We start from the raw sequence: 27,957 nt of genomic DNA, 5'->3' as shown, positions 1-27,957 counted from the left end.
TGGTAGTGTGATGCTGGGCAAGCTTTTAACCTCTCAGTTTCCTCATTTGTCAGAATGAGAATAATAAGAGCACCTACGTTACTAGTATTATGGTAAGGATTAAGTGGCACAGTGCATGGAAGGCCCGAGGCAGGGTCTCCAGCCGTAGTAAGTGCTGTGTAAGGTCAGCTGCCCTTTTTGGTTGCTTGCCAGTAAACACCTTACAGGCAGTACGGCTCAAGGTCAGGGAGTACTGTTTTGTTATTGTTTTGTTTTGAAGCACTACCAAGACAGTGGGCTTAGCGGCACTAGTTACAAATTGACCTCAACACGGGAAAAGATGAAAGGAGATTAAGATTATGGCATACTGAATATCTACGTAACAGAAATAGTCCATTGATTTTTTTTCCAGATTTTTTTTTTTTTTTAGGTAATCTCCATGCCCACCGTGAAGCTTGAATTTACAACCCCAAGATCAACAGTCTCGAGCTCTAACAACTGAACCAAATGGCCCCTCCAGGTAGTTTTGAATACCCAGATAGTTGACAGTCTCCAACAAAGAATTTTAAGTTTAGCTGAGATCTTGGTGTCCCTCAGACTCAATCAAGGTGTTGAATATAAAATGGAGTACAGGAAAAGTACTCACACAATGCACGACAGACTACTGTGACCAGTTAAACCCTCTTTCATTAGCCATTCTAAAGAATGAGAAATGCATCTAAGTTTCAGTATGAGGTATTGAAGAAAGATTGTTCTGACAAGGAAGCATTAAAAAAAATGAAAAAAAAAATTTTAAGATTTATTTATTTGAGAGAGTGAGCTTGGGGGGGCATGGGCAGAGGGAGAGAGAATCTTCAGCCGACTCCATGCTGAGCCCGGAGCCCAAGGCAGGGTTCAGTCTCATAACCTAACGACCTAAGCTGAAACCAAGAGTCGGACGCCCAACCGACTCCACCACCCAGATGCCCCTGATTATGAAATATCTTCAGAAAGGGCCATCCCATAAAGGAAGCAGTGGATGTTTGACACGTATAACATTTCCAACTAACTGCATTATCAGACAGCTATTAGTTACTTGTTTTAAAATGCAAATACAGGGGTGCCCCTGGGTGGCTCAGTTGGTTAAGCAGCTGCCTTTGGCTCAGGTCCTGATTCCAGGGTCCTGGGATCGAGCCCCTCATTGGGCTCCCTACTCAGCAGAGGGCCTGCGTCTCTCTCTCCCTCTGCCTGCTGCTCTTTTTACTTGTGCTCTCTATTCTCTGTCAAACAAATAAATAAAATCTTAAAAAAAAAAATTCAAATACAGTGTTAGGTTAAAATGTGGGGTTTAGAAAACCATGTGTGACTCCCATAGCTAATATTTGTTTTGTAGCTATAAAAATGGGCAAGTTCCCTAGACTGTAAAGCCTCAGTGCCCTCATTAAGACGACTGCTTGAATAAGAAAATTTATAGGACCATATGTAGTATACTATCTGACACTTAACAACCATTCCATAACTGAACATTTCTATTTCTTTTCTCTGAATTCATAGAAAGTGACTTTAATCAAAGTAGGCCTTTAATTAGAAAACTGAGAAGGGGCCTTGCTCTAGAATTGATTTCGAAAGTATCGAAGAACAAATAACATATTAGTTAAAACCCTATTTACATACTTATTATTTTCTGGGAAGATTTGTGTGAGATTTCTCTGTGATTGAAGAGTACTTGAGTAAATGAAAGTTTAATTTTTAAACTATATATTTTTCCTGTAAGACAGCCTTAGCCAACACAGAGCCACAAGCATGTAGTCACTGTGCTATGTGCCCAGACTCCTAGCACTTGGCTCTAACCGAAAATGATCACAGGGGTCTTCTTGTGCAGGGTGCTAGGTGATACCCTGCCTGGAGAACTGACCTCAGCTCTGTGGCATATATTGTGTTTGAAACAGGGAACTTAAGAAATCAACTCAGCAGCTAATCACCTACTAAAAAGAACAGAATGCTATAGAATAGAAAATATCCAGAGTCATTGTGGTCAAAGTTTATTTCATGAAACCGTTCTCTTCAGTTACAAACACATGTGTGTGCCTTTATGGCGTCTTGGGACAAAAATTTGAAGAGCTCCTGGTATATCTTAAGCAGGCTGAAATTTGTAGGATCTTGCAGTGGTTAAAGAGTGAACCAGACAGGCCTTGTCCTCTCATTGGCTTTACAGTTGAGGTATAGGATAAAGGTCTGAACTGGCCTGGTGGAAGACGTAGGGAGAGGTAGAGCCCAAGCAGAACTTAAGACCACTGGGCTTAAAAATGTTAAGTTTCTTATTTTTTTCTCAACTGCTGGCTGAGCTAAACGTGTTGAGGGCAAATCTATCTGATGAGAACCCGTGACGCTGGATAGGTTATCTCATGAAAACACAGGTTTTCTGTGCAAGTTTACCTTGTCATACCTCAAAGGCGTGAAGAGGCCATTGTGTGGTCAAAGAATGAAAGAAAACCAGGAAACAGTAGGACTTCTGTGGTGGGAAAATAAACTGAACAGGGTTTTGATTAAAGTCAATGAAGGAAGTAGATCAGCTTGAACATTAAATTGTTTACCTGTAAGTCAAAGACGCTAAAATCTCAGGTGAGGTATTCAAGATTAAAGGAAGTATTTTTTCACAGCAGTAAGTTCTGACTGTGTAAAACTTAATTCAAAAGCTGAAATTTGTGGGGCACCTGGCTGGCTCGGTAAGTAGAGCAGGTGACTCTTGATGTTAGTGTTGGGAGTTCAAACCCAACCTTGGATGTACAGGTTGTACTTGGATGTACTTTGAAATAAAATCTTTAAAAGAAAGAAAAAAGATGGAATTTATTGCAAAGATTAACTTGTAACAGTTGAAAATAGGAGACTCAGCCCAAATTGCTTGGCTTCAGTCAGTGAGTGCTTGCTGGGCAGGGCATTCAGGCTCTGTGGGGAAGTAAAATAGGGTACCCAGCTGGGCACAGGGAGGTAGAGTCTAGCTGCAAGGTAAGTAAGGTCAGGGAAACCCTGGGGAGCAAGCAAGAGCTCAGTAGGAAACCGAAGGGGCAGAGCAAGGAGTTAAGCTGCTTTGGGTTGTCGTCGAGGCCCGCCTGGGTCTCTGAGGGCCCCTGGGCCCCTCTCGGAGCCTCTTTCGCTCCTTCCGAAAACTGGTGAGAGTGCTTGTGTGGAGTCAAGAAGATATGTGGGAATCTCTAGCAGTCCTGGCACGAAGAAGATCCTAGATCTACAGAGGTTTTTACTTACCTGGGGCAGAGGAAGTGGCGTGAGGTAAAGCAGGAGTATGTCTTCTCTGTAGAATGACAGCGTATGTGCTGGAAAATAGTGGAAAATAAAGAAGTAGGGTAGGGCCCAGTTAAGAGAACTTTGAAAGCCAAGCTGAAAAGTTCAAGCAGATAAAACAGGCAATAACCACTATTTATACTTAAGCAAAAGGATCTGCTATTTAATTATTCAAGGAGTACCTATGAATCAGTTATAGAGTGCTAGGCCCTGCAGTTAGGATATTGGGGAAACAGTAACCCCTGCCCTCAAGTGGCTTCCATCTGGCAAGGGAGAGAAGAATTATTGTTTTAGAGATGTTTTATTTTATACAAATCCCACTTTAAAAAATAAAAGTTCTGCGGCACCTGGGTGGCTCCAGCCCTATATTGGGCTGGGCATAGAGCCTACTTAAGATATATATATATATTTTCCATACATATATATTCCATGAAAGCTAGGGGCTTTTTCCTTTTTTAAAAAATGTTTTTAATTTTAATTTTTTTAAAAACTAGGTTCCATACCCAGCATGGGGCTTGACCTCACGACCTCGAGATCAAGAATCAGATGTTTTACCAACTGAGCCAGCCAGCACCCTTCTTTTTCTTTTTCTTTTTCTTTCTTTTTTTTTTGTAAGATATTTTATTCACTAAGCATCTAGAATAGTGCTTGCCGCAAAATCTGCACCGTATTTGTTAAATTAATGAATATTTAAGATTTTGAATTCTTAACCAGTTTAATGTCTTTGAGATGATTTTATAATTAGGATATGGCTATTTGGGGCACCTGGGTGGCTCAGTCCATAAATCATCTGCCTTCAGCTCAGGTCATGATCTCAGGGTCCCGGAATCAAGCCCTGCTTTGGGCTCTCCACTCAGCGGCAAGTCTGCTTCTCCCCCTCCCTCTGTGATCTCTCTGGTTTTCATTCTCTCTCAGATAAATAAAATCTTAAAAACCAAAAAAAAAAAAAAAAAAAAAAAAGATATGACTAGTCTATAGGTTAAATGAGAAGCGTTCCGAGGAAGCAAATTTGGACTTTCTGTCAATCTCACTGAGAGTCTGAGGTGATTAGTAAAATAATACGTGTACAATTCTAACCATGCTAGTCCCTTGAGCATTATATTCCAACTGTCCATATTATAGTCTAGGTAAAACATCCGGGAGCGGTGCTTTTTCTATTGGCTATTTCTGTGGTACATTCTTTATTGCTAAGACCACTTAAAGTGTATGCACACCCTATTTTTAAATGACTAATGTCACTTAATATTGAAAACTCTACAGGTTAAAAAGCAAAAATACAATACAAGAGAATAGCCTGAGGTAAAAGCAAACATATAAGAGGAGAGAAATATGGTTTTCATTATAGCCTTTTGTGTGGAAACTCTGTAGCATATTTGAGGAAATATCTTTAAGTAGTCCCTCCCCCCATTATGTAGGACAAGATCAATTATACCATCTGCTCCTCTAGGTAACTTGGCAGCTGTTAATTGACTAACATTATTCCCTGAGTTTTGCTGTAGCCATGGATGGTTCTAGAACATAAAAACGAGATTTGTGACACGTGATGGGGATAAAGGAGGGCACCTGTTGTAATGAGCACTGGGCGATGTACGGAAGTGATGAATCACTACATTGTACACCTGAAACTAATATTACACTGTATGTTAACTAACTGGAATTAAAATAAAAACTTCAAAAATAAATAAGTAAATGGGAGGAAAAAAGAATAAATATTGACTGACTGGGAAGAACAAAGTAAATATTTACATAGTCATAAATCATTTTTGTTTTCCCAGAGGTTTTATGATGTTCTATATATCTGAACGTTTTCATGTATTAATGTATAGAGCAGAAGCAATTAAGTAATTTAATACCAACAGAATTTATACTTCAAATGGCGAAAGAATGGATCATCTCAGTTTGTGGTAAGATACCCAGATGCTTCCTGTTACTCTGTCCAGAACGATGTTAACATTATTAACCTCAGAGGAGGCCGTTAAGCCAGTCTTGAGCTAGAAATGGCAAGCATCATGTTTCTGTCTGTGGAAGAAGGAGAAAAGAATCGTGTTACCTAAAATGTATGAGCAGCAAAGTTAGCGTAGGTTATACAATAATCACTGATGATGTGATAAATTATCATTCAGTCCCTACGGTATATGTCCATCTCTCTGAAATAAAGCTAACGAGCAATTTTAAGTACAGAGACTCCCGATACCACTCTTAGAATGCTCATGCAAATACCCCACAGGCCATTTGTCCGTTTCTTTTTCTTCTATTGGAAGAGGATTTCTATCTTTTCTGAGTCAAACTCTTTGAATGGTGTGTTACTGAATTCTTTTTTGCTCCCCTCTCTTTAACCTGACTGGAGTTCAGAAAATATCTGAAATGTTCATTCTTTTAAACTACAAAAGGGGCTTTTGTGTTATTTGTTGTTTATGCCAACTCCTTAATTTAAAGTAAAAGAAAAAAAGCAAACAGCAAAGCAGCAACCACAAAAAGCCTCCACAATGTACTAAATTGTCCAGATTTTCATTTTTGGATTATATCCATTAATAGTATTTGGTTTAGGGGTGCCTGGGTGGCTCAGTTGGCTAAGTGTCTAACTCTTGATTTCGGTTCAGGTCATGATCTCAGGGTGGCGAGATGGAACCCCACTTCTGGCTCTGTGCTGGACATGGAGCCTGCTTAAGATTCTCTTCCTCTCCCTCTCCCTCTGCCTCTCTCCCCATGAACTCCTGTGCAGGCACCCTCTCTCTCTCTTTAAAAAAAAAAAAAAAAAAAAAAAAGAGTATTTGCTTTCATTAATCTGTAACACTGCATCAAAATCATTACAATACTGAAGCATACTAAATCTTCCAAAACACACCAACTCTTCCAAAATTGAGCTATCTTAAAAGAAAATAAAATGTTCTTTTCGTGTTACCTAACAATTAGAAAAACCAAGTTCTAGGCAAGTAAATTGCTTATAGTTACATAGACTAACCCAATTCTACAGGGAAATAGCTCCAGGTGTTTTGTCATATTTTTTGTTGTTGTTAACTATGGACTTTGTTCAGATTTCATTGGTTTACCACTAATGTCCTTTTTCCACTCCAGACACTCAGTCTTTCCTTCTCTTTATGACCTCAACCTTTTAAAAGAGTACAGGTCAGTCATTTTGTAGAGTATCTCCCAATTTGGGTTTCATTTGGGTTTTCTCATGATTAGATGAGGTAATGTAGTTTTGGCAAGAAAATCTCAGACACCATGTGTCCTTTTCAGAGCATCCTATTGGGGCATGATGTTGAGATGTGTTACGGCTAGTTGTATAGTTTTCTTCTGCCACCGGAGTAAATCACCATAGACCCATTTATTATCTTTCCATTTCTAGAGGTGAGAAGTCCAGGCAAAGGGCGGCTGGGCTCTCTGCTCAGGGTCTCCCAAGGGTGAAATCAGGGTGTTGGCTGGGCTGCATTCGGATTTGGAACTTGTAGTCCTCTTGTTGGCTCACTTGGGCTGTTGGCAAAATTCAGTTTCTTGGTTATAGGACAGGACTGTTTCCTGGCTGTCTGGCAGCCAGGGATCACTCTCATTTCCTACAGGTTCCTCTCTAGTTCTAACTGATGGCCCTTCCATCTGTAAGGGCAGGTAAACCTCCTAGATAGTCCCTCTCATACCTCGAGTCTCCGATTTCCAGGCCCAGGTGTAAAAGGCCCTTATGGGACAACGGGGTGGCCCAGTCAGTTAAGCATCTGCCTTCAGGTCATGATCTCAGGGTCCTGGGATTGAGTCTCACATCAGGCTCCCTGCTCAGCAGGAGCCTGCACAGGGAGCTTGCTTCTCCCTCTTCCTGTTGCTCCCCCTGCTTGTGCTCTCCCTCTCTCTGTCAAATAAATAAAATCTTAAAAAAAAAAAAAAAAAAAAAGGTAAGGAGGATGGAAGGAGTGAACAGGAATCTTAGAATTTTGCTTGCCACACTAGTGATTATTAATCTTGATTACTTGGTTAAGCTGGTGTCTTCAGGGTTTCTCCACCGCAGAGTTACTGTATTGTACTTATAATTACAAAGTATCCTGGGAGACATACTTTGAACTATGCAAATAGTCTGCTTCTCCTCCAACTTTCCCATATTAATTTTTTAAACGGTTTTATATATTTGTTTTTTATTTAAGAGAGTGAGCACGAGTGGTGGGGAGGGGTAGAGGGAGAGGGAGAAGCAGGCTCCCCGCTGAGCAGAGAGCCCAATGTGGGGCTCCATCCCAGGACCCTGAGATCATGACCTGAGCTAAAGGCAGGCGCTTTACCGACTGAACCACCCAGGAACCCCTTTCCCATATTAATTTTAACATTCTTCAGTGGAATCGTCCATTCTCCTCCATGTATGTATGTATTTATGTATTAATTTATTTCATTGTGGCCTCATGAGAATACATATTTTATTTGAGGGGTTATAATCCATCATTATTTTGTTGTTCAACTTGTTCCAGCTTTAGCCATTAGTAGCCTTTTCAGATTAGTGGCTGTACCCTTTTGACATGCCCCCCCAGTCCTTGAGCACTTACTTCTTTACTTTCTGATATCAAAAGAAGCTGTGGATTCATCTTATCTTTTTTCCTGACCCAAACCTGAATAAATCGCTTTTCCAAGGATAACTCCAGTTGTAATCCAAGAGAAGTAGAGGTAAAGTTGCGTTTGTATTGACTTCAGGCCTCCATAGGATTGGTGCAGATTAATGAATGTATTAATTGAAATTTGCTTCCAAACAAAGTACTACAAATTTAATGACTTAACACAGTTTATTATGTTACAGCTTTGCAGGTCAAAAGTCCGAAAGGGGTTTTACTGGGCTGAAATTAAGCCATCAGCAGGGTTGCATTCGTATGGAGGCTCCAGGGGATAAACTTTTCCCTTGTCTTTTCCAGCTTCTAGAAGCTACTACCTATGTACCTTGAGTTGTGATGATCCCCTCCTACATCTTTAAAACCAGCGGGCACAGTGTCTCCTAATCTCCTCCAACTCCTGTCCTCCCGCCTCACTCTTATTAGGACACTTCTGATTACATTGTCCCCACCCAGATAATCCAGAATAATCTCCCCAACTCAAGATCCTTAACTTAATCCTATCTACAAAATCTGTTTTGCCATGTTGGGTAATATGTTCAGGGAATTAAGACATGGACATATTTGGGGGCTACTATGTAGTCTACCACATGAATATATTTAGACTAATATATATGGATTAGTGGGACAACCAGTCCACATTAATCAGGCAAAAGGGGGAAAAAAAAGCATACACACACACACACACACACACACACGCACACACACACACATTTTTTTTTTTAAGAGAGGGAGAAAGAGAATATCAATCAAGCTCCATACCCAGGGCGGAACCAACAGCCAGGTATCCAGCATGGGGCTTGATCTCACAACCCCGAGACCATGACCTGAGCTGAAATCAAGAGTCAGATGCTTAACTGACTGAGCCACCAGAAGCCCCAAGGGAAATATCTTTTATTTATTTATTTTTTTTTTAAGATTTATTTATTGGACAGAGAGAGACCACAAGTAGGCAGAGAGGCAGGCGGGGCGGGGGCTGGGTGGGGGGTGTAGCAGGCTCCCTGTGGAGCAGAGAGCAGGATGCGGGGCTCGATCCCAGGACCGTGAGCCAAAGGCAGAGGCTTTAACCCACTGAGCCACCCAGGCGCCTTGGGAAATATCTTTTTATTTTTTTTTTTTTTGCCCATATGTTAATAATGATTTTATTTAACTTGTTATTAATGAGGGAACTTAGTAGGTTTTTTTTAAATTTTATTTTTTATAAACATATAATGTATTATTAGTCCCAGGGGTACAGGTCTGTGAATGGCCAGGTTTACACACTTCACAGCACTCACCATAGCACACACCCTCCCCAGTGTCCATAACCCCACCACGCTCTCCCTATCCCCTCCCCCCCAACAACCCTCTGTTTTGTGAGATTAAGAGTCTCTTCCGATCCCAGGGAAGTATCTTTTTAATACCAGGTCCCTTTTTACTTTTTCTTCATAGCGCAGTAGGTCACCTTTTTATTATTTTATTTTATTTTAAGATTTTATTTATCTACTTGACAGAGAGAGACACAGTGAGAGAGGGAACACAGCAGGGGGAATAGGAGAGGGAGAAGCAGGCCTCCCGCTGAGCAGGGAGCCATATGCAAGGCTCGATCCCAGGATCCCAGAACCCCTGGGATCCTGACCCAAGCTGAAGGCAGACGCTTAACGACCAAGCCACCCAGGCGCCCCAGTAAGTCACCTTTTTAAAAATTGTAGTATGTTTGCAAATTTGTCTAACTCCTTCATAAAAATAAATGTCAGCAATCTTCCATTGGTAGGACATTGGTTTTGATTTGTCCTCCAGCAGGAGTGAAGAACTCTTGCTGATCTATCTATCCTGTGGATCTGTCTGTCCCCCTCCTTCCTTTGTCACCAAGAGCACAGAATTTTACAGGATCATACCCAGTTGTACAAGCAGTGATTATAATTTCCTGTGACACATTACTCTACGGACCAAAGAGCTCAGTTTATATAAACTGTAGGTACTTTGCTGGTTGGGAATTACTTTGCTGGAGCTAAATGAAAAAAATTAAATATTCTCTTCATACTCTCAGCTGTATCTGTGAATTTACTTTTTATTCATTTATTTATTGAGCAAATGTTTGAATACCTGACTGTGCAAGATAGTGCAATAGATACTGGTGATGACTGTTACTGGGCATGAAATAAATTAGGATTCAAAAGAGGGTTTTTGTTTTTGTTTTTGTTTTTTTGGACATTGCTTTTAGTAGCTAAACCTCAGGGAGCAGTTCGAGTATCTAATACTTATATGCTTATTTTCTCTCTGGAAGCATATTTCTAAAGCCAAGCTTTTCCCATTCTTATTACTTTCAACTGACTAGAAATAAAATTTTTGATGTAAACTATTATGTGGAAAAAGCCATAATGCTTTCTATTCTAGTTCTAAACTATAGATCGGTTGCATACAAAATCACAGGTTTCTAGGTACACATTTTATTTTTAAGTCATCTCTACACCCAATGTGGAGCTTGAACTCACAACTTCAGGATCAAGTTGAATGCTGTATCAACTGAGCCAGCCAGGCAGCCCTGGGTATACATTTTCAATCTTTCTTTTTAAAGGTGGAAATAACAATAACTAACACTTACTATGCACTTTATTCATGCTTAGTGCTTTACACACACTATTTAGTTAACTCTATGAGGCAAGTGTTATTATTAATCCCCATTTCTTTTTTTTTGATGTTTTGTTTTTGTTTTTGTTTTTTAATAAACATATAATGTATTTTTATCCCCAGGGGTACAGGTCTGTGAATCGCCAGGTTTACACACTTCACAGCACTCGCCATAGCACATACCCTCCCCAATGTTCATAACCCCACCCCCCTCTCCCGACCCCCCTCCCCCCCAGCAACCCTCAGTTTGTTTTGTGAGATTAAGAGTCACTTATGGTTTGTCTCCCTCCGGATCCCATCTTGTTTCATTTATTCTTCTCCTACCCCCCTAGCCCCCCGTGTTGCATCTCCTCTCCCTCATATCAGGGAGATCATATGATAGTTGTCTTTCTCTGGTTGACTTATTTCACTAAGCATGATACCCTCTAGTTCCATCCATGTCGTCGCAATTGGCAAGACTTCATTTCTTTTGATGGCTGCATATCATCCCCATTTCAACTGGTAATAATTATAGAGATGACATAGCTGGTAAGTAGTAGAGTCAGGATTTAAATCTGGGGAATTGATTCCAGAACTTTCTCCCTTAACACACAAAGCAGCATGTACATTATCACATGGTGTTGCCACTCAGTAAATAGTGTTGGATATAATGATTGCCCCAATCCTTCTCATAACTTGATCATTTTTCCCAAGTTTGGAATATAGTTAAAAAATTATAATCTCGGGGCGCCTGGGTGGCTCAGTGGGTTAAAGCCTCTGCCTTCGGCTCAGGTCATGATCCCAGGGTCCTGGGATCAAGCCCTGCATCGGGCTCTCTGCTCAGCGGGGAGCCTACTTCCCTTCCTCTCTCTCTGCCTGCCTCTCTGCCTACTTGTGATCTCTGTCTGTCAAATAAATAAATAAAATCTTTTTAAAAAATTATAATCTAAATGGATTGTAATATGCACAGTGAACAGAACTTTTAGGAACAGCCTCAATGGTGCAAAGACTTAGTAAATCAAAGTCCTGTTGGGTGCACATACATCAGCTAGAACCTGGGATCTGGCCAACTTAAGTTCATCACTGAGTTCATTGTCTCTTTGATAGCATGACTCAGAGACAGTGTATCTCCCAGCACAGTTGCTCAGAGTAAAGTAGAACTATATACTAGTATCCGGCGATTGCCACTTGCCACTGGCGATTACTTTCCCGGAACTGAGGAGGACTGCTGTCGATTTAAGTATTTGTTATGATTTGAATGTTTTGTGTCCCTTCAAAATTCATATGTTGACATCCTCACACCCAGTGTGATGATTTCAGGAGGTAGAGCCTTTGGGAGGTGCTTTAATTAGGAGGATGGGGCTTTTCATGAATGAGATGAATGCTTCTATGACAGCAGGAGACAGCAGTGTGCAACCTAGAAAGGGCCTTCGCCAGACCTGACCACGCTGGCACCCTGACAGTGGATTTCCAGGCTCTGGAGCTGTCAAAAACAAATTCATTTATAAGCTCCCCAGTCTGTGGTATTTTGTGATAGCAACCCAAATGGACTGAAACAGCATTATTTTTCCAGTTCTTAGAGGAATCCTGAAAGGAAACTCTTCACTAAGTAAATTTCGGCTGTTGACAAATTCTTAGAAATATATACTATTCATACCTAATCAGAAAGAATGTTTTTGGGGCGCCTGGATAGCTCAGTCTTTAAGCCTGCCTTTGGCTTGGGTCATGATCCCAGCGTCCTGGGATCGAGTCCTGCACTGGGCTCCCTGCTCAGCGAGAGGCCTGCTTCTCCTTCTCCCACTGCCCCTGCTTGTGTTCCCTCTCTTGCTGTGTCTCTCTCTGTCAAATTAATAAATAAAATGTTTTAAATAAAAAAAAGGATGGGGCGCCTGGGTGGCTCAGTGGATTAAAGCCTCTGCCTTCGGTTCAGGTCATGATCCCAGGGTCTTGGGATCAAGCCCCGCGTCGGGCTCTCTGCTCGGCGGGGAGCCTGCTTCCTCCTCTCTCTCTCTCTCTCTCTCTCTCTCTGCCTGCCTCTCTGCCTACCTGTGATCTCTGTCTGTCAAATAAATAAATAAATAAATTAAAAAAAAAAAAAAGGAATGTTTTTCACGTTTACGTTATTTCTACATTTGACTGTGTACATGTGTCATTCACAGAAATGTGTAGTTATTCTATTCCAGGACACCCAAGAATAAAACATATGCATATATATATATATATATTTTTTTTTTTTAAAGATTTTATTTATTTGACAGAGATCACAAGTAGGCAGAGAGGCAGGTAGAGAGAGAGAGGGGAGGAAGCAGGCTCCCTGCGGAGCAGAGAGCCCGATGCGGGGCTCGATCCCAGGACCCTGAGATTATGACCTGAGCCGAAGGCAGAGGCTTTAACCCACTGAGCCACCCAGGCGCCCTATGCATCTATTTTTTAATATTTTATTTATTTGCCAGAGAGAGGGCATGCCCACAAGCAGGGGAGCAGCAGGTAGAGGGAGAAGCAGGCTCCCCACTGTGCAGGGGACTAATTGCTACTAAACTGCTAATCACTTGGAAGTGATTCACAAATTCCAATGTCTATCAATAATTTTAAAGAAATAGAAGATAGTATCTGAAAGTTCCAATAAATTATACAGCATAAGGGTTACTAGTCAATAAATGGATTATTTTCTACATTTCTGTATTTTCCAAATCAGTAGAGAGGCAGTTACTCAGCATATGACAAACTAGATAACTTCGGACTCTGCTCTGCATGATTTGCTTATTAGTTTACCCAAGATCAAATTTTAAGACCTTAAGCCATGTTATGAACATAGTTCTAAAGAAGACATAGATATTCATTATTTAGGGGAAAGACAAAGTGCAAAAAATTGTCTTTCGGGGGGGCGTCTGGGTGGCTCAATCCGTTCAGCGTCTGCCTTCAGCTTGGGTCATGATTGCAGGATCCTGGGGTGCAGTCCCTCGGCTCCTGTTCTGCAAGCAATCTGCTTCTCCCTCTGCCTCTGCCCCTGTCCCTGCTTATGCTCGCTTTCTCTCTCTCTCAAATAAATAAATAAAACCTTTAATTAAAAAAAAAAAAGAATTAGCTGGATTCAAATCCCATCCACAATTTAGTAGCTGTGTGATCATGAAGAAATTACCCCACTGTGCTTTTGGTTTGCCCACCTGTAATGTGGAGCTAATAACGGAATTTATTTCACTGGGCTGTGATACTTAGAACTGCACCTAATCCATGGTCTAGGCTCAATGTATTTAGTTATCGTTATTGACAGGGGATTGGGATACATTTTGGTAGAGGTGCACAGTGGAACACTAGGTAACTATTTTAAACAGAGCGCTCTGTGTACTCTGCTTAACCAGAAAGCAATCTCTGCCAACTCAGTGTGTCTCCTTCCCTCCAGCACACAAGACAAAATTTGGCTAAACTTAACTTGGCTAAACTTGGTGCATATCTATTGAAGAAAAAAGAGCACATTCTTTGAATTCTGGTAGAAAAGGCATTTGGGGGTCTTGGAGTAGGAAGGTGAAAGGCTTTGGAGCATCTGGAGTGTGAGAGTGAAGGAGGATAGCCAACATTTCTCACTTCTTTGTGAGTGCGTTCAGGGAAAGAACGATGGCCCCAATGGGAAACAGATCTGGTATCTTTTTGGTTACTAACTGTATCCATGTTCTTTCCTGCATCACAGACAATAATTTCTCAACCATTTATTGTGTGTAATCGTGCTGAGTCAGAGGGTGAGTCAATGCAGCTCTCTGGGAGAGAGGTACTCCCACAGGGGCAGGAATGACCTCTTCTGGGCAAATGGGCCAATTTAGGAAAACCTTGCCCAGTGTCCTAATCATAGTATCTTGGAGCCCAAAAAAATTACTTGTTATTCCCAAGGATGAGCAGTTGACTTGATCTACTCAACCTTGAGCATCAGACATAATAACTTGAGTTAACATCAGAATGTTCAAATATAGAGAGCATGGGGCACCGGGGTGGCTCAGTCTTCCACTTGGGTCATGAACCCAGGGTCCTGGGGTGGAGCCCCACGTGAGGCTCCCTGCTTGGGGGGTAACCTGCTTCTCCCTCTCCTCTGCAGCTCCCCTTGCTTGTGTTCTCTTTCTCAAATAAATAAAATCTTAAAAAATATATAGAGAGAGAGCAGGTTGGGTACTGCCCTGGGAATAAAATTGAATTGGCATAGCCCTTGCCTAGTAGCCTTAATCATAAAGCTACTAAGGATATTAGGAGGTGGCTGTTAAAAGCATACAAGCTCCTAATAATATCTTTCGTGGTTCACCTAGCAGAAAGGTTTCCTACCGTCTTAGGGTGTTTTTCATTTTCCTTCTTAAAACTGCTTTTCTTGTAGAGGGACTTAATGAATTAAACCATAAAATATGAGTGGAAGAACAAATTCCAATCAGAACGTTCACAGTGGAATAAGATATGGATTCTCAAGACTCAAATATATTATTAAAAATGGTTAGGCATCTCTTTTTTGGCCATCAATTGATTGATACATGGCACCACACGTTCCTAAAACAATTCCCGATTATTGTCCTAATACCCCAGCTTTGAATGAGAATTGTCCTAGTTTTGCCAAAGGGCAATGCAGTGAGTCACAGTGAAGAAGAGGTAGAGTCCATGGGAGGACAACGATAAATTCGAACTGGTAGAAAATGTACCTCACCAATGTGTGGAAATGCTGTGAGAGGGAAATACTAGGTAGAGCTAGAGATAGAGAGAGTGAAATGAGTAAGGAACACATCTCATCTGTGGAACAAAAGGTTTCGACAGATGGACACATGCATTTGGCTAGGAAGGTGGGTAAACACGGGGAGGGCATAGGTCACAGAATGACGACCTACACAGGTGTTACTGAGGAATAATCCCCATTTCCCAAGGGAATGCTGCTGCCCAGGGATACACTACCCTTCCCTCCTCATTCCCTCTGGGTTTGCAGGTACAAAACAAGCCCCATCCCATGATGGGGTGTGGCTGTTTAGTTCCTGCTACTAAGCAAACAATACATTTCCACTTCATGCTTTATGGGAATTGTAGTTTGGGGTTTGGGGAGCTATATAGGAAGGCATATGTTATCCTATTATTTAACTTTATCAGGGTGCCTGGGTGGCTCAGTGGGTTAAAGCCTCTGTCTTCAGTTCCGGTCGTGGTCCCGGGATCAAGCCCCGCATGGGGCTCTCTGCTCGATGGGGAGCCTGCTTCCCTTCCTGTCTCTCTGCCTGCCTCTCTGTCTACTTGTGAGCTCTGTCTGTCAAATAAATAAATAAAATCTTTAAAAAAAAAAAAAAACCTTTATCTACATAATGTTGTGCCTCAGACAAAGACCAGGTTGCTTCTAGTGTTTTTTTTTTTTTTTAAGCTTTTTATTTATTTATTTGACACAGTGAGAGAGAGAGAGAGCAGGGGCCGCAGCAGGCAGAGGAATAGGGAGAAGCAGACTCTCCACTGAGCAGGGAGCCCAATGCAAGGAGCAATCCCAGGACCCTGCGATCAGCACCCAAGCCAAAGACAGACAGACGTTCAACTGACTGAACCATCCAATCACCCCTACGTTTCTTCTAGTCCTAAAAAAGAAACAGAAACAGGCCAAATAAATAAATAAAATTGTGGCCTTTATTCTCCTTGACAGGGGCAATTGAGATTAATGAAATTTAGTCACGCTTCATTGCTCCCTTTAGGCTTTCAACATTATCCCAGGACTTCCCAGCAGCAAAGTGGATGCTGCTGTTCTAGAGCAATGGGACAAGGTCACCCTACCCCTAGGAACATGAGGAAAATCCCAAAATCTTGGGAGAGTTTAAAGATCCCAGTAGGCTCAGTTCCTGTCCAAGTTTTCCCTTGTGATTAAAAAAAAAACAAAAAAACTTACTTTTTTTTTAAGGTTTTATTTATGTATTTGTCAGAGAGAGAGAGCACAAGCAGGGGGAGCAGCAGGCAGAGGGAAAAGCAGGCTCCTGGCTGATCAGGGAGCCTGATGTGAGGCTCAATCCCAGGACCCTGTGATCATGACCTGAGTTGACGGCAGACACTTAACTGACTTGAGCCACCCAGGTGTGCCCAAAGCCTTTCTTTTTTTAATTCAGGGAAAAAAAAAAAACATATTAATAATGTACAGTACATTGTTTGACAGGGAGGTTACTTATCATGCTGAATAATATATTAAATTTTATAAAGCGGAAATGGAATGGAAGACCTTAGAGAACTAGTTTGGGTACCACTATGGTACTCAAACTATGATACTAAATATGTTCCTTGAGGAACACTACTTTGTTAGGACCTAGTGGTTACCCAATCTATAGCAACCCAAGCTGGACAATCGGTAAGCAACCTACCAGAGACTCATTCCTCCTGTAAACAGCTTTAATCCCACAAAGAACATTTCCCTTCAGAAAGGGCTTCGGCTCTATCCTATATATGATAAAGGACTTAGCAACTCTATTCTGGATACAAAAGCAGTGGAGCTGTGTATGTGGCAATTAGAAAAAAACTACAGATTAACTGGTATATTATAGAAACTTCATCTGGGCTGCCTGAGTAGCTCAGTCAATTAAGCATCCAACTCTTGATTTCAGCTCAGGTCATAATCTCAAGGTTGTGAGATTGAGCCCCAAATTGGACTCCATCCTGGGTGTGGAGCCTACTTGGGATTTTCTTTCTCCCTCTCCCTCTGCCCCCCCCTCTCTCAAAAACAAACAAAATATATATAGATATATATTCTCTCTCTCTCCCTCCCCCTCAACCCTGTGCTCTCTCATTCTTGCTCTCCCTCCCCCTCTCTAAAAAATAGTAATAATAATAATATATTTACATATAATAATAATTTTAAAAATAAATCAATAAAAAAATTTTATAGTTGGTCTCTCTTCTTTTCTCTCTGTGTCTCCTTCTTTGTTGCTGTGGTACAGATAAAGGGCCTGTGGCAGAAACTAATCGTCCCCCAGTATCTACCCTTGCAGTGGTTTTAATTCTTCGACACTCCTCCCATGGGATATATGTTTCCTCCCCTTGAATCTGGGTGGGCTCTGGCCAGACTGACTTGACCAGTAAAGGATAGTGCAAGTGAAGCTATATAAGTTCCAAGGTTAAGTATTAAAAACCTTCCTCGCTGCTCTTGCTCTTGGAGCCCTGAGTACTCTGCAAGCACAATTGTCCTGAGACTGTCCTGCGGAATAGGCCACAAGTAGATGCTCTGGAAGACAGTCCCCTCTGAACCAGTCTTTCTATCATTCCAGCCCAGGAGCCAAACGGGAGAGCAAAGATGCTATCTGGGAACTGGGTCTTCCCACTAACAGCTGCTCCAGGCCCCAGCTGTCTGAGTCAACCTCCAGTACCGCAGCCATCCAGCTGGGGTTCTGGCCTGCCAGAGATGACTCACTCCCGTCTCTGCTGTGTCCTTTCTGTATCTTGAATCATCTCCTGAGTGTAATAAGACGGTTGCTGTTTTACACCATTACGTTTTGGGTTAGTTTCTTACACAGCAAAAACAAAACTAGAGCACTTCTCTTAGAATCTGTTTCAGTTAGTTGGGTAGATGACTACGTGACTAGAAGGTCCATTTCCCAGCTTCCTCTTTTGCAGGTGAATGTGGCTGTAATTCTTACCTATGATATTTGAGTGGAAGTGACGTAATTTCCGAGTCATGTCAATAAAATGTTTAGAGCTTGTTCCCTGCTTCCTCTCGCTCACGAACGTCTTGCTGGCCGAGATGGTGATATTTGGAGTAGCTCTCTAGGATACATAGATGTTCTGGATGGTGATCACGGATTGGATTCCCCAGGTAGCAGACTCTGAGAAGAGTGTAATGTACAGAACATTTATTAATGAGTTCCCTGGAGGTCGACACTGTAAGGGAGGGAAAGAAAGCAGGAATGAGCAGAGGGAAAGCTAATCTGCGATTGCAGCCCCGATGACAATCTCAGCCAACCCCACAGAGAGCTTAGCGCTCAGACAGCCTTCCAGAGTTGTCGCCCAGTGGGTCTAGAAGGTCAGGTCTTTGTGTTCCCACATGGATCAGGCATTGTATGCGGGTCATCCTGCCACATGCTTTTGCTGTTATAGTTATCTATTATTCCATAACAAAATAACCCAAAACCTAGTGGCTAAAAACAACAAACATTTAGCATCTCGGTTTCTGTGTGTCGGGAATCTAGCAATGTACAGGTTTGAGTCATCTCAACGGAACTGGGGTCAAAGGATTCAGCTCGCTCACATGGTCGCTGGGAGGCAGTCCTCTTCCTTACCACCTGGTCCTTTTCCGAGGCTGCTTATGTGTCCTCACAACATCCCAGGTGGTGATCCGAGAGGGAGAGAATCAGAGAACGTCCAAGATGGAAGCCAGTCTTAAAAACCCAGCAGGGACATCCCGAATGATTACAAGTGAATCAGTAAGTCCAGCCCACACTCCAAGAGAGGGGATTACATAAGGGCGTGAATCCCAGCGGGCAACCATCACGCGGGCCATCTTAGAGGCTGCCTACCACATGTAACATACACAGAATTTTGTATCCTGCTATATTTAGTTTTCATCAGCCTATATATTTTGGTTTGCTACATAGTCTTCATTTAAACAACGTGTTTAAAAATTATAAAAGCAAAATATTCTTGCTGTAAAAACTCAGATGTTCAAATGATAGAGGTGTAAAATCCTGTTCTTTATCCTCACTTTAGCTGAACTACCCAGAAGTCACAGTTTTTTTTTTTCTGCTGAACTACTTTTTACATATAGGTAAACATATATATATATATATATATATAGGTACAGATACGTATTATTGCCGCTTAATGTTCTTAATGGGGGCCCCTGGGTGGCTCAGTTGGTTAGACATCTGCCTTTGGCTCAGGTCATGATCCCAGAGTCCCGGGATGGAGCCCTAGCAGGAGTCTGCTTCTTCCTCTCCCTCTCCTTCTGCCTGCCGCTTTCCCTGCTTGTGCTCTCTCACTAATAAATAAAATCTTTTAAAAAAATTAAAGTTCTTAATGTATCTTGCAGTTCTTTCCATAACAGCAAGTGGAGATCTAGCTCAGGCTTTTAACCATGTGTGTGTGTGTGTGTGTGTATATATATATATATATTTTTTTTTTTAAGATTTTATTTATTTATTTATTTATTTGTCAGAGAGAGATAGCGAGCGCGGGAGAACACAAGCAGGCAGAGTGGCAGGCAGAGGCAGAGAGAGAAGCAGGCTCCCCACTGAGCAAGGAGCCCGATGTAGGACTCAATCCCAGGACCCTGGGATCATGACCCGAGCCGAAGGCAGCGGCTTAACCAACTGAGCCACCCAGGCGTCCCACCATGTGTATATTTTATACCAAAAATATTTTATGTCCTCCATTGATGGACATTTAAATTTTTTTCATTTTATTTGATGACCAATGTGAATGTGCATTCTACTTAAGTCTTTGCAATTCCTGTTGGTAATCTTTGCGGTAAATTCCTGGAAGTGGAATTATTTGGTCTAAGAAATGAGCATTTAAAATTTTGATGGGGTGGCACCTGGCTGGCTCAGTCACTGCAGCATGGGACTCTTTTTTTTTTTTTTTTAAGAATTTATTTATTTAATTGACAGACGGAGATCACAGAGAAGCAGGCAGAGAGAGAGGAGGAAGCAGGCTCCCTGCTGAGCAGAGAGCCCGATGTGGGGCTCGATCCCAGGACCCTGGGATCATGACCTGAGCCGAAGGCAGAGGCTTTAACCCACTGAGCCACCCAGGCGCCCCTAGCATGGGACTCTTGATCTCAGGACCGAGTTCGAGCCCCATGTTCGGTGTAGAGATAATTTAAAAATAAAATCTTTAAAAATGTTTTTTGGGGGACGCCTGGGTGGCTCAGTGGGTTAAGCCGCTGCCTTCGGCTCGGGTCATGATCTCAGGATCCTGGGATCGAGTCCCGCGTCGGGCTCTCTGCTCAGTAGGGAGCCTGCTTCTCTCTCTCTCTCTCTCTCTCTCTCTCTGCCTGCCTCTGTCTACTGTGATCTCTCTCTGTCAAATAAATAAAAATAAAATCTTTAAAAAAAAAATGTTTTTGGGGCATGTGGGTGGCTCAGTCCGTTGAGAGGCCAACTCTTGATTTCAGCTCAGGTCATGATCTTGGGCTCCCGAGATCAAGCCCAGTGTTGGGTTCTGTGCTCTGCAGGGAGTTTGCTTGAGGATTCCTTCTCTCCCTCTGCCTCTCCCCCTCGCACTCTCTCTCCAAAAAAAAAAAAAAAACTTAAAAAATAAGAATAAAGTTTTGATGGATATCATACAGTGTATGAGTTTATCTGTTTCTCCAGATAATGGCTAACCCTGGGTATTACTAAGCTTTAAAATTTTGTCAGGTTCAGTCATGGCCACCACTCTATTATACCTGTATTCAAATGTTGACATTACTATAATTGATGTTTACAGATCTTTTACTACACTGTTAGCTTCTTGAGGACACAAACTGAAGTGCATTTCTCCTAGTATTATACTTGGCACGCAATACTCTGCAAATGTTTCATAAATCTCAAAGCTGAATTTAAGGCTTTGAAATGTCACTGAACCAGGAGTCAGAAGAGCTGGTTCAACCTGCAACCCAAAAAACCTGCCCTAATTTTTCTCTAATTCTCTCTGGCTTCCATTTCCACAACTACAAAATGCACATATAACACTAGATTTCTTGGGGCACCTGGCTACCTTAGCCAGTACAATGTCTAGCTTTTCTTTTTTTTTTTAACATTTTATTTATTTGAGAGAGAGAGACAGGGAGAGAGAATACAAGCAGAGCAAGTAGGAGAGGGAGCAGCAGGCTTCCTGCTGAGCAGGGAGCCCGTTGTGGGGCTCCATCCCAGGACCCTGGGACCATAACCCAAGCTGAAAGCAGACGCCTAACAACTGAGCCACCCGTGCGCCCCGAGTATCTGGCTTTTTTTTTTTTTTAAAGATTTTATTTATTTATTTGACAGACAGAGATCACAAGTAGGCAGAAAGGCAAGCAGAGAGAGAGGAGGAAGCAGGCTCCCTGCTGAGCAGAGAGCCCGATGTGGGGCTGGATCCCAGGACTCTGAGATCATGACCTGAGCCGAAGGCAGAGTCTTTAACCCACTGAGCCACCCAGGCGCCCCAAGTATCTGGCTCTTGGTCTCAGTTCAGGTCTTGATCTCAGGGTTATGAGTTCAAGCCTCATGTGGGGCTCCATCAGCATGGAGCCTACTTAAAACAAACAAACAAACAAAAAACACACACAAAAAAACCACTAGGTTTCTTTCTACGGTCCTTTTCAGACCTCAAATTATATGCTTCTAAGGACATTAACTTTTTAAAATTAATTATTTTTATTAACATATAATGTATTACTTGCCCCAGGGGTACAGGTCTGTGAATCGTCAGGCTTACACGCTTCACAGCACTTACCGTATCACATACCCTCCCCAACGTCCATTACCCTCCCCCCCCACCACCCTTGTTTGTTTTGTGAGATTAAGAATCTCTTATGGTTTGTCTCCCTCCTGATCCCATCTTGTTTCATTTTTTCCTTCCCTAGCCCCCAAACCTCCTACTCTGCCTCTCAAATTCCTCATATCAGGGAGATCATATGATAATTGTCTTTCTCTGATTGACTTATTTCGCTCAGGATAATACCCTCTAGTTCCATCCACATCGTTGGCAAATGGCAAGATTTCATTTCTTTTGATGTCTGCATAGTATTCCATTGTAGATATATACCACATCTTCTTTTATCCATTCATATGTTGATGGACATCTAGGTTCTTTCCATAGTTTGGCTATTGTGGAAATTGATGCAATAAACATTTGGGTGTACATGCCCTGGGAAGGACATTAATGTTTTCATCTTGTGATCTCTTTACATACCAATTAAAAATTCAATACTGTAGGGGTGCCTGGGTGGCTCAGTGGGTTAGGCCTCTCCCTTCGGCTCGGGTCATGATCTTGGGGTCCTGGGATCGAGCCCCATGTCGGGCTCTCTGCTCAGTGGGCAGAGAGCCTGCTCCCCCCCACCTGCCTGCCTCTCTGCCTACTTGTGATCTCTGTCAAATGAATAAATGGAATATTAAAAAAAAAAATTCACTAATCACTAGTCCTAAACCACACATTCACCATTTTTCAGTACCAACATATGCTTTCCAGTATAGGTTATTTTTCAAATATTAAGATATCGAAGATTTTGAAAGTCATAGGCAAATCAATCTTTAGAATTTTTCAGTAGTAAAATCTACAAACACTTCAAGTAAAAGGTATTTGGTTTCAAGATCCTTATTCTCTTAAAATCTGGACCTGAGTTCTAGTCATAGTTTTCTGATTGTCTCTTGGGGCTAAATTAAATAAGCAAGCTAATTAAAGTACTATGCAATTATTAAGATATTTTAAAGTCTCAGTTATTAAAAAATTATTGGGGAGTTATCAGCTACCTTCATCATTATTAAATGGTGGCCATATATATGTCTATACACAATTTTTTGTTCCAATAGATCTTTATCAGATTATTTTCCTTAGAACCCAACAGACTCAGTAAATCTTCCTACAACCGGTAAAAGTTCCATCAAAATAAGCACAGAGTTCTGCTTAATACATTTTCACAGCTTTGGTGGATGTACATATATATAGTAGCAGTGTTTTGTTGATTAGGTGAATCAATTAGGTGACCTTGAATAAGTCATTAACTCCTTGGAGCCTTAAGAAAGGAATGCATTTCATTTTATTTATAAAAATAAAAGCTGGAGGTTTTATTAGGCATGACTTTCCCTCACAACCATAGTTTGAGTTTTTCACTTCATTCATTTAGAATGGGGACTTTTAATTTTAGGATCAGGAACTCCCTTGGGGGTGCCTGCCTGGTTCAGTCAGTAGAGTGACTGCTGATCTCTTCTGAGTTTGAGCCCCATGTTGGGTACACAGCTTAGTTTAAAAAAACAGTAACAAAACTCCCATGGATGGTTCCCTGCAACCCTGAACTGTTAGAAAAATTCTGAATACACATTTCCCTATAATGATGGTCTTGTTACTGAGCACATTGAACATGTACTTTGTCAGGAAGTAAGCTAAGAGTTTCATAGGTTTTCTGACCTAATCTTCGTAATAACAGTATGGGGTAGAGGTAAATATAATTATTCTATTTTTATCCCCATTTTACAAATGAAGAAATAACCTTCAAATTTTTCTTAGTAACCTTTCCAAAGTTCTGACCTGGCAAGAAGTGGTATTTAAATAACTCAGCAACAAACAATAACAAATGACTGTATACTGGGTATTACTAAGAGGGCGTCACACTTTTTATTAATGTATTTGTTGTAATACAGTTCATAATAAAATTGGGAAGCATTTTGCATAGAGCTTAGGCTTTAAAATCTTTCTTGCGCATCTACTCAATTTTCATAGCTGTCCGAGAGGTTTATATTTGAGGCAACGTGGGACAATCAGATATCTCTAATTAAACTCCCTTGCCTTTGTCTCTAACTCTGCAGCTTTATTAGGCAAATTATTTGGTATTTCTTAGGTCTCAATACCTATTGTTTGCAGGGTTTTTGTGAAAATTAGACATAATGTACTTAAAACTTTAGTGATACATATTTAGGTCCGCTTTAAATGAGAGGGTATTTTCACATTTCCTTCTTCACCCAAAGGAATCTTGAGCTCTGTAACTTTCTCATTGTTTCATTACTTAGAATCATAATTATATCAGCCAGGTTATTCTCACCTTTATGTATTTTTCTTCTATTTGGGGGCTCTTCTTCAGAAAGCCTTTTTTCCCCCTAGCAACCACCTTTAATGTTTATGTTCACAATAACCTTAATATTTAGTTCTACAGGATTAATAAATGCCCCATTAGACAGACTTTCATGTTTTATTTTATGTAAAAACCAGCCAATTTTACTGAGCACTACTTACCCCAGACAAGGTATTCTTTATAGAATTACAAGTTCAACACATGTTGCCTAGATGGCAGCCCAAGGATTCTGAACCATCTTGGTCATATAATTACCTTTTCTCCATTTGAACACAATATTCCCTCACCAACAGGTCTATGAAGTCTACACACATTCACTGAAAATTACTGTGTAGAATACAAAACTGGCAGCATATGGCCCCTTGAGGTCAGCTACAGTGCTAAGGGATAAAGAAAGTAGAGGGGGACAAAAAGTTTGTACTGAATTCAAAGACTTTCAGAAAGAATTTGTACAATTTCAGGCAACTTAGAATTTTAAGTACTTTAAGCAAAATATACTTCATAATGTATCTCTATTGAAAAAATAAACAGTTTGGAAAAAATTTACAGGTGACATTCTGTACAGTTTATCTTTTTGAAGATAAAGCATCAAAGACATACTACTATTTGAAAAATCTTACTGTTGTATCAAGAATATCACATCCTATAATTGGGCTAAGTCTTTAGGGAAAGCAGGAATAAGGGTTACAGAACAAAAGGATTAGGATTCTGACCATAGATTTTGAAAAACATTTAATATGGCTTTAAATTATCTCCTGATTAATTATAAACTTTTACCTCCATTTTGTTTTAACAACTGAAAATTATAAAAGCTGTTAGTTTTGTGTTCTATTACTGGAGTAATTTAGTTGACTTAAAACTGCAGATGGTTAATATAATGAATACGGAACATCAACAAAGACCGAAATTATATCCCTTAACTCCATCACTCCACTCCAGTGGTACGTGTGTGATAATCTCTTATACAAAGAAAAATTTCACATAAATCACCATGGCATATAAACAGGTTCAAGAGAAAACATGAAGATGTACTATCCATTAACCTTCTCACTGCTAATTCTTAGAAATAACAACCTAAGATCTATATTAATGGGAGGGAATTATGTGTAGCAGGTAAGAACAATGAGCTCTGGAACCACACTAGAGTTCTTAACTATTTTTCTGTGACCTTGGGCAAGCTACCAAATATCCCCAGGCTTCAGTGTCTTCATCTGTAAAATGAGATAGCACTACCTCACAGAGTTGTAGCAAGGACAAAACAAGATAATGCATGTACAACCAGAGTGCTCAGCACATAGAAAAAGCTGAATAATCATTACCTATCATTATTATGATTATTATTAGTTATAGCTGTCCAAGATACATATCTGATGTGTGATTATGTTACACATACTTTTTCTATTTACCCTGTTTGACAGAATGCTCAAATTCCTCCTTGAGCACTAGAAGCCAATGGGTTCTGATGGAAGCTCTTCTTATTTCATCCATTTTTACAAACATAAATATCAATGAAAATAAACAAAAACTCATATTTTAAGAATTTTCTTTTTATGTGTCACAAAGACTGCCAATACTTTTATGTGAAAGAGCATCTGTATACACTATTGAACAATTTAACAATGTTTACACACAATACATATATGTCTTTGAAACCTCAAAGTTCACTGATAACTGCAGCATCATTTTCAAATAAGCAAGGTAAGACCTTGAGTATTACATCATTCAGATTATTTTTTAAAGAGATAAACCTGTAGGAGATCACTCCAACATAACTGTCCATTAATTATCTGTAAGAAAATGGGGCTCCTAGCAGAAGTTTCAGCATATGGATGGTTCCTCTACTGCCTGGGCACCCTCCGTGACAGCTTTGACACATTTGGCCATTGTCTGTGAGGCTCTGCTAATTGAGTCTGAAAGATATTAAGAAAATGTGCATTTTGATAGCACAATTTTTAAATAAGCACACAGTATAACTTTCTTGTCACACACATTCAGGAACAACAACAAAAAAGACTGTAAAATTCTATGTAACTGTATCTAATGTGAGAACAACAAATCCAGAGAATAAGCCCCTTCTATGCTAAATGGTTTTAGTAAGTACTCCTAGGAATGATTAAATAATTATATACAGTTCTACAATATGCCAGCACACAACCATTACAATTATAATAGAGAAGTACTAAAGATAGGACAAATATGCACACAATACTATTACTGAAATAAAATTTCTAAAAGAGTATGTGTACTAAAATCCACTGAATCTAGGGGTGCCTGGGTGGCCCAGTCGGCTCAGGTCATGATTCCCAGGTCCTAGAATCTAGCAACATGTTGGGCTCCCTGTTCAGTAGGGAGTTTGCTTCTCCCTCTGCTTCTGCCCTTTCTCCCCACTCCTGTATGTGCGTGAATGCACTCTCTCACTCTCAAATAAAATCTTTAAAAAAATAACAACAAAAATCCACTGAATTCAGTGAATTTTATGGTGTGTAAATGATATTTCAATGAAGCTGTCAACCCCTCCCACCCAATAAATGAATAATCAGATATTTTCTTTATATATACGTGGATATATAAGGATATACGTGTATATCCCTTATGACAAAATCTTAGGAAAATGAAAGTAATTACTTCTGGACAGGGGGATCATAGTAACTATTCTTTGCTCGTTGGGCTTAGGTATGTATTCTACAACAAACAACTTTTATAACATTAACTAAGAATACCCCAAAATAATCTCAGATTAATAAGCTTAAAAAAGGGTGCCTGGGTGGCTCAGAGGGTTAAGCCGCTGCCTTCGGCTCAGGTCATGATCTCAGGGTCCTGGGATCGAGTCCCGCATCGGGCTCTCTGCTCAGCGGGGAGCCTGTTTCCCTCTCTCTGCCTGCCTTTCTGCCTGCTTGTGATCTCTCTCTCTCTGTCAAATGAATAAATAAAATCTTAAAAAAAAATAAGCTTAAAAAACTTTTAAATATACCATCTGCTTTTACATAGAGTATTATTTAAAATCATCTGTCAACTAGCTCAGAACACAGATGTTATATATCAACTGTTATATTACATTATAGCAAATGTAAGATCTTCAGTAAACAAGTTTCAGTAAGTCCACATTCCTTAAAAGCATCCCTAACAATGTCCATCAGAAGCACTCTTTAACATACTTCACATTAAGTGTTTTGATGTTTCTACTGTAATTCTCAGAAAAACCTTCACAGCTGTCACTTAAAAAAATTCTCCCTAAATTGCTATATGGTGACTTTATACACAACAGTAAATTTTATACTTAAAATCTGCTTACATTTCAGAAAGAAAAGAAATTTAGAGTCAAATCAGAAAATATAAATTACATTACTTCTGATGTTTCAAAGTCTTCAAAAATTAAATAGAAAATATCAAATATTCTCATAAGCAGGTTGGAATCATAATGCTAAACTAGGTGATCTTATTCCCTCCCTCCCTTATACCTGGCAGTGAGCACTAGCACATGCATACCTGTCATGTAGAAGTCTTTTATTGTTAGCTGAGGTGGAACAAGAGGATCAGCAAGAAGTTGCTGGTTCACCAGCTGCAAAAAAGGATTATGAGGTCAGTAATACGATTGAAAACTAACATCAGTGAATACGCTAGTATGAAAACTGAACACAGGCAAATTTTTACCTTGGAAAGCTCATTTGCTTGTTGGAAATAATTGGCTCCTTCGACATCATCATATCGGACAAGATTCGGAGAGACATCTTCCAGTCTGTTCCTTACTTGATCCAGAGTATCATATGGAAGAGTCATACCTGCAATCTATAAATATGAGGTCCTCAGAATCGACATAAA

General features: G+C 40.6%; 1 protein-coding gene and 1 long non-coding RNA gene across 2 annotated transcripts in view; one reads left to right on the top strand and one right to left on the bottom strand.

The window, feature by feature from the left end:
* The first annotated feature begins 460 nt into the window (after positions 1-460).
* LOC116869098 lies at positions 461-21,394 on the top strand. Its single transcript, XR_004382959.1, has 3 exons — positions 461-499; positions 4,237-4,301; positions 21,359-21,394. It is a non-coding gene; the product is annotated as an uncharacterized LOC116869098 (long non-coding RNA).
* Positions 21,395-25,080: 3,686 nt separating this feature from the next.
* Positions 25,081-27,957, bottom strand: part of NDUFS1 (NADH:ubiquinone oxidoreductase core subunit S1) — a 28,730-nt gene continuing 25,853 nt past the window's right edge. The window contains exons 17-19 of the mRNA XM_032859986.1: positions 27,790-27,924; positions 27,625-27,697; positions 25,081-26,048 (exon numbers count right to left, since the gene is read on the bottom strand). Of these exons, the coding sequence (XP_032715877.1) occupies positions 25,957-26,048; positions 27,625-27,697; positions 27,790-27,924 (300 nt within the window). The 3' untranslated portion in view covers positions 25,081-25,956. The remainder of the gene's footprint in view (positions 26,049-27,624; positions 27,698-27,789; positions 27,925-27,957) is intronic.

The sequence above is a fragment of the Lontra canadensis genome, unplaced genomic scaffold (assembly GCF_010015895.1).
Source record: "Lontra canadensis isolate GAN:19392208 unplaced genomic scaffold, GSC_riverotter_1.0 scaffold18, whole genome shotgun sequence".
Lineage (NCBI taxonomy): Eukaryota > Metazoa > Chordata > Mammalia > Carnivora > Mustelidae > Lontra > Lontra canadensis.
Note: the sequence above shows the minus strand (reverse complement) of the source record. Positions and strands in the feature narration are given on the sequence as shown.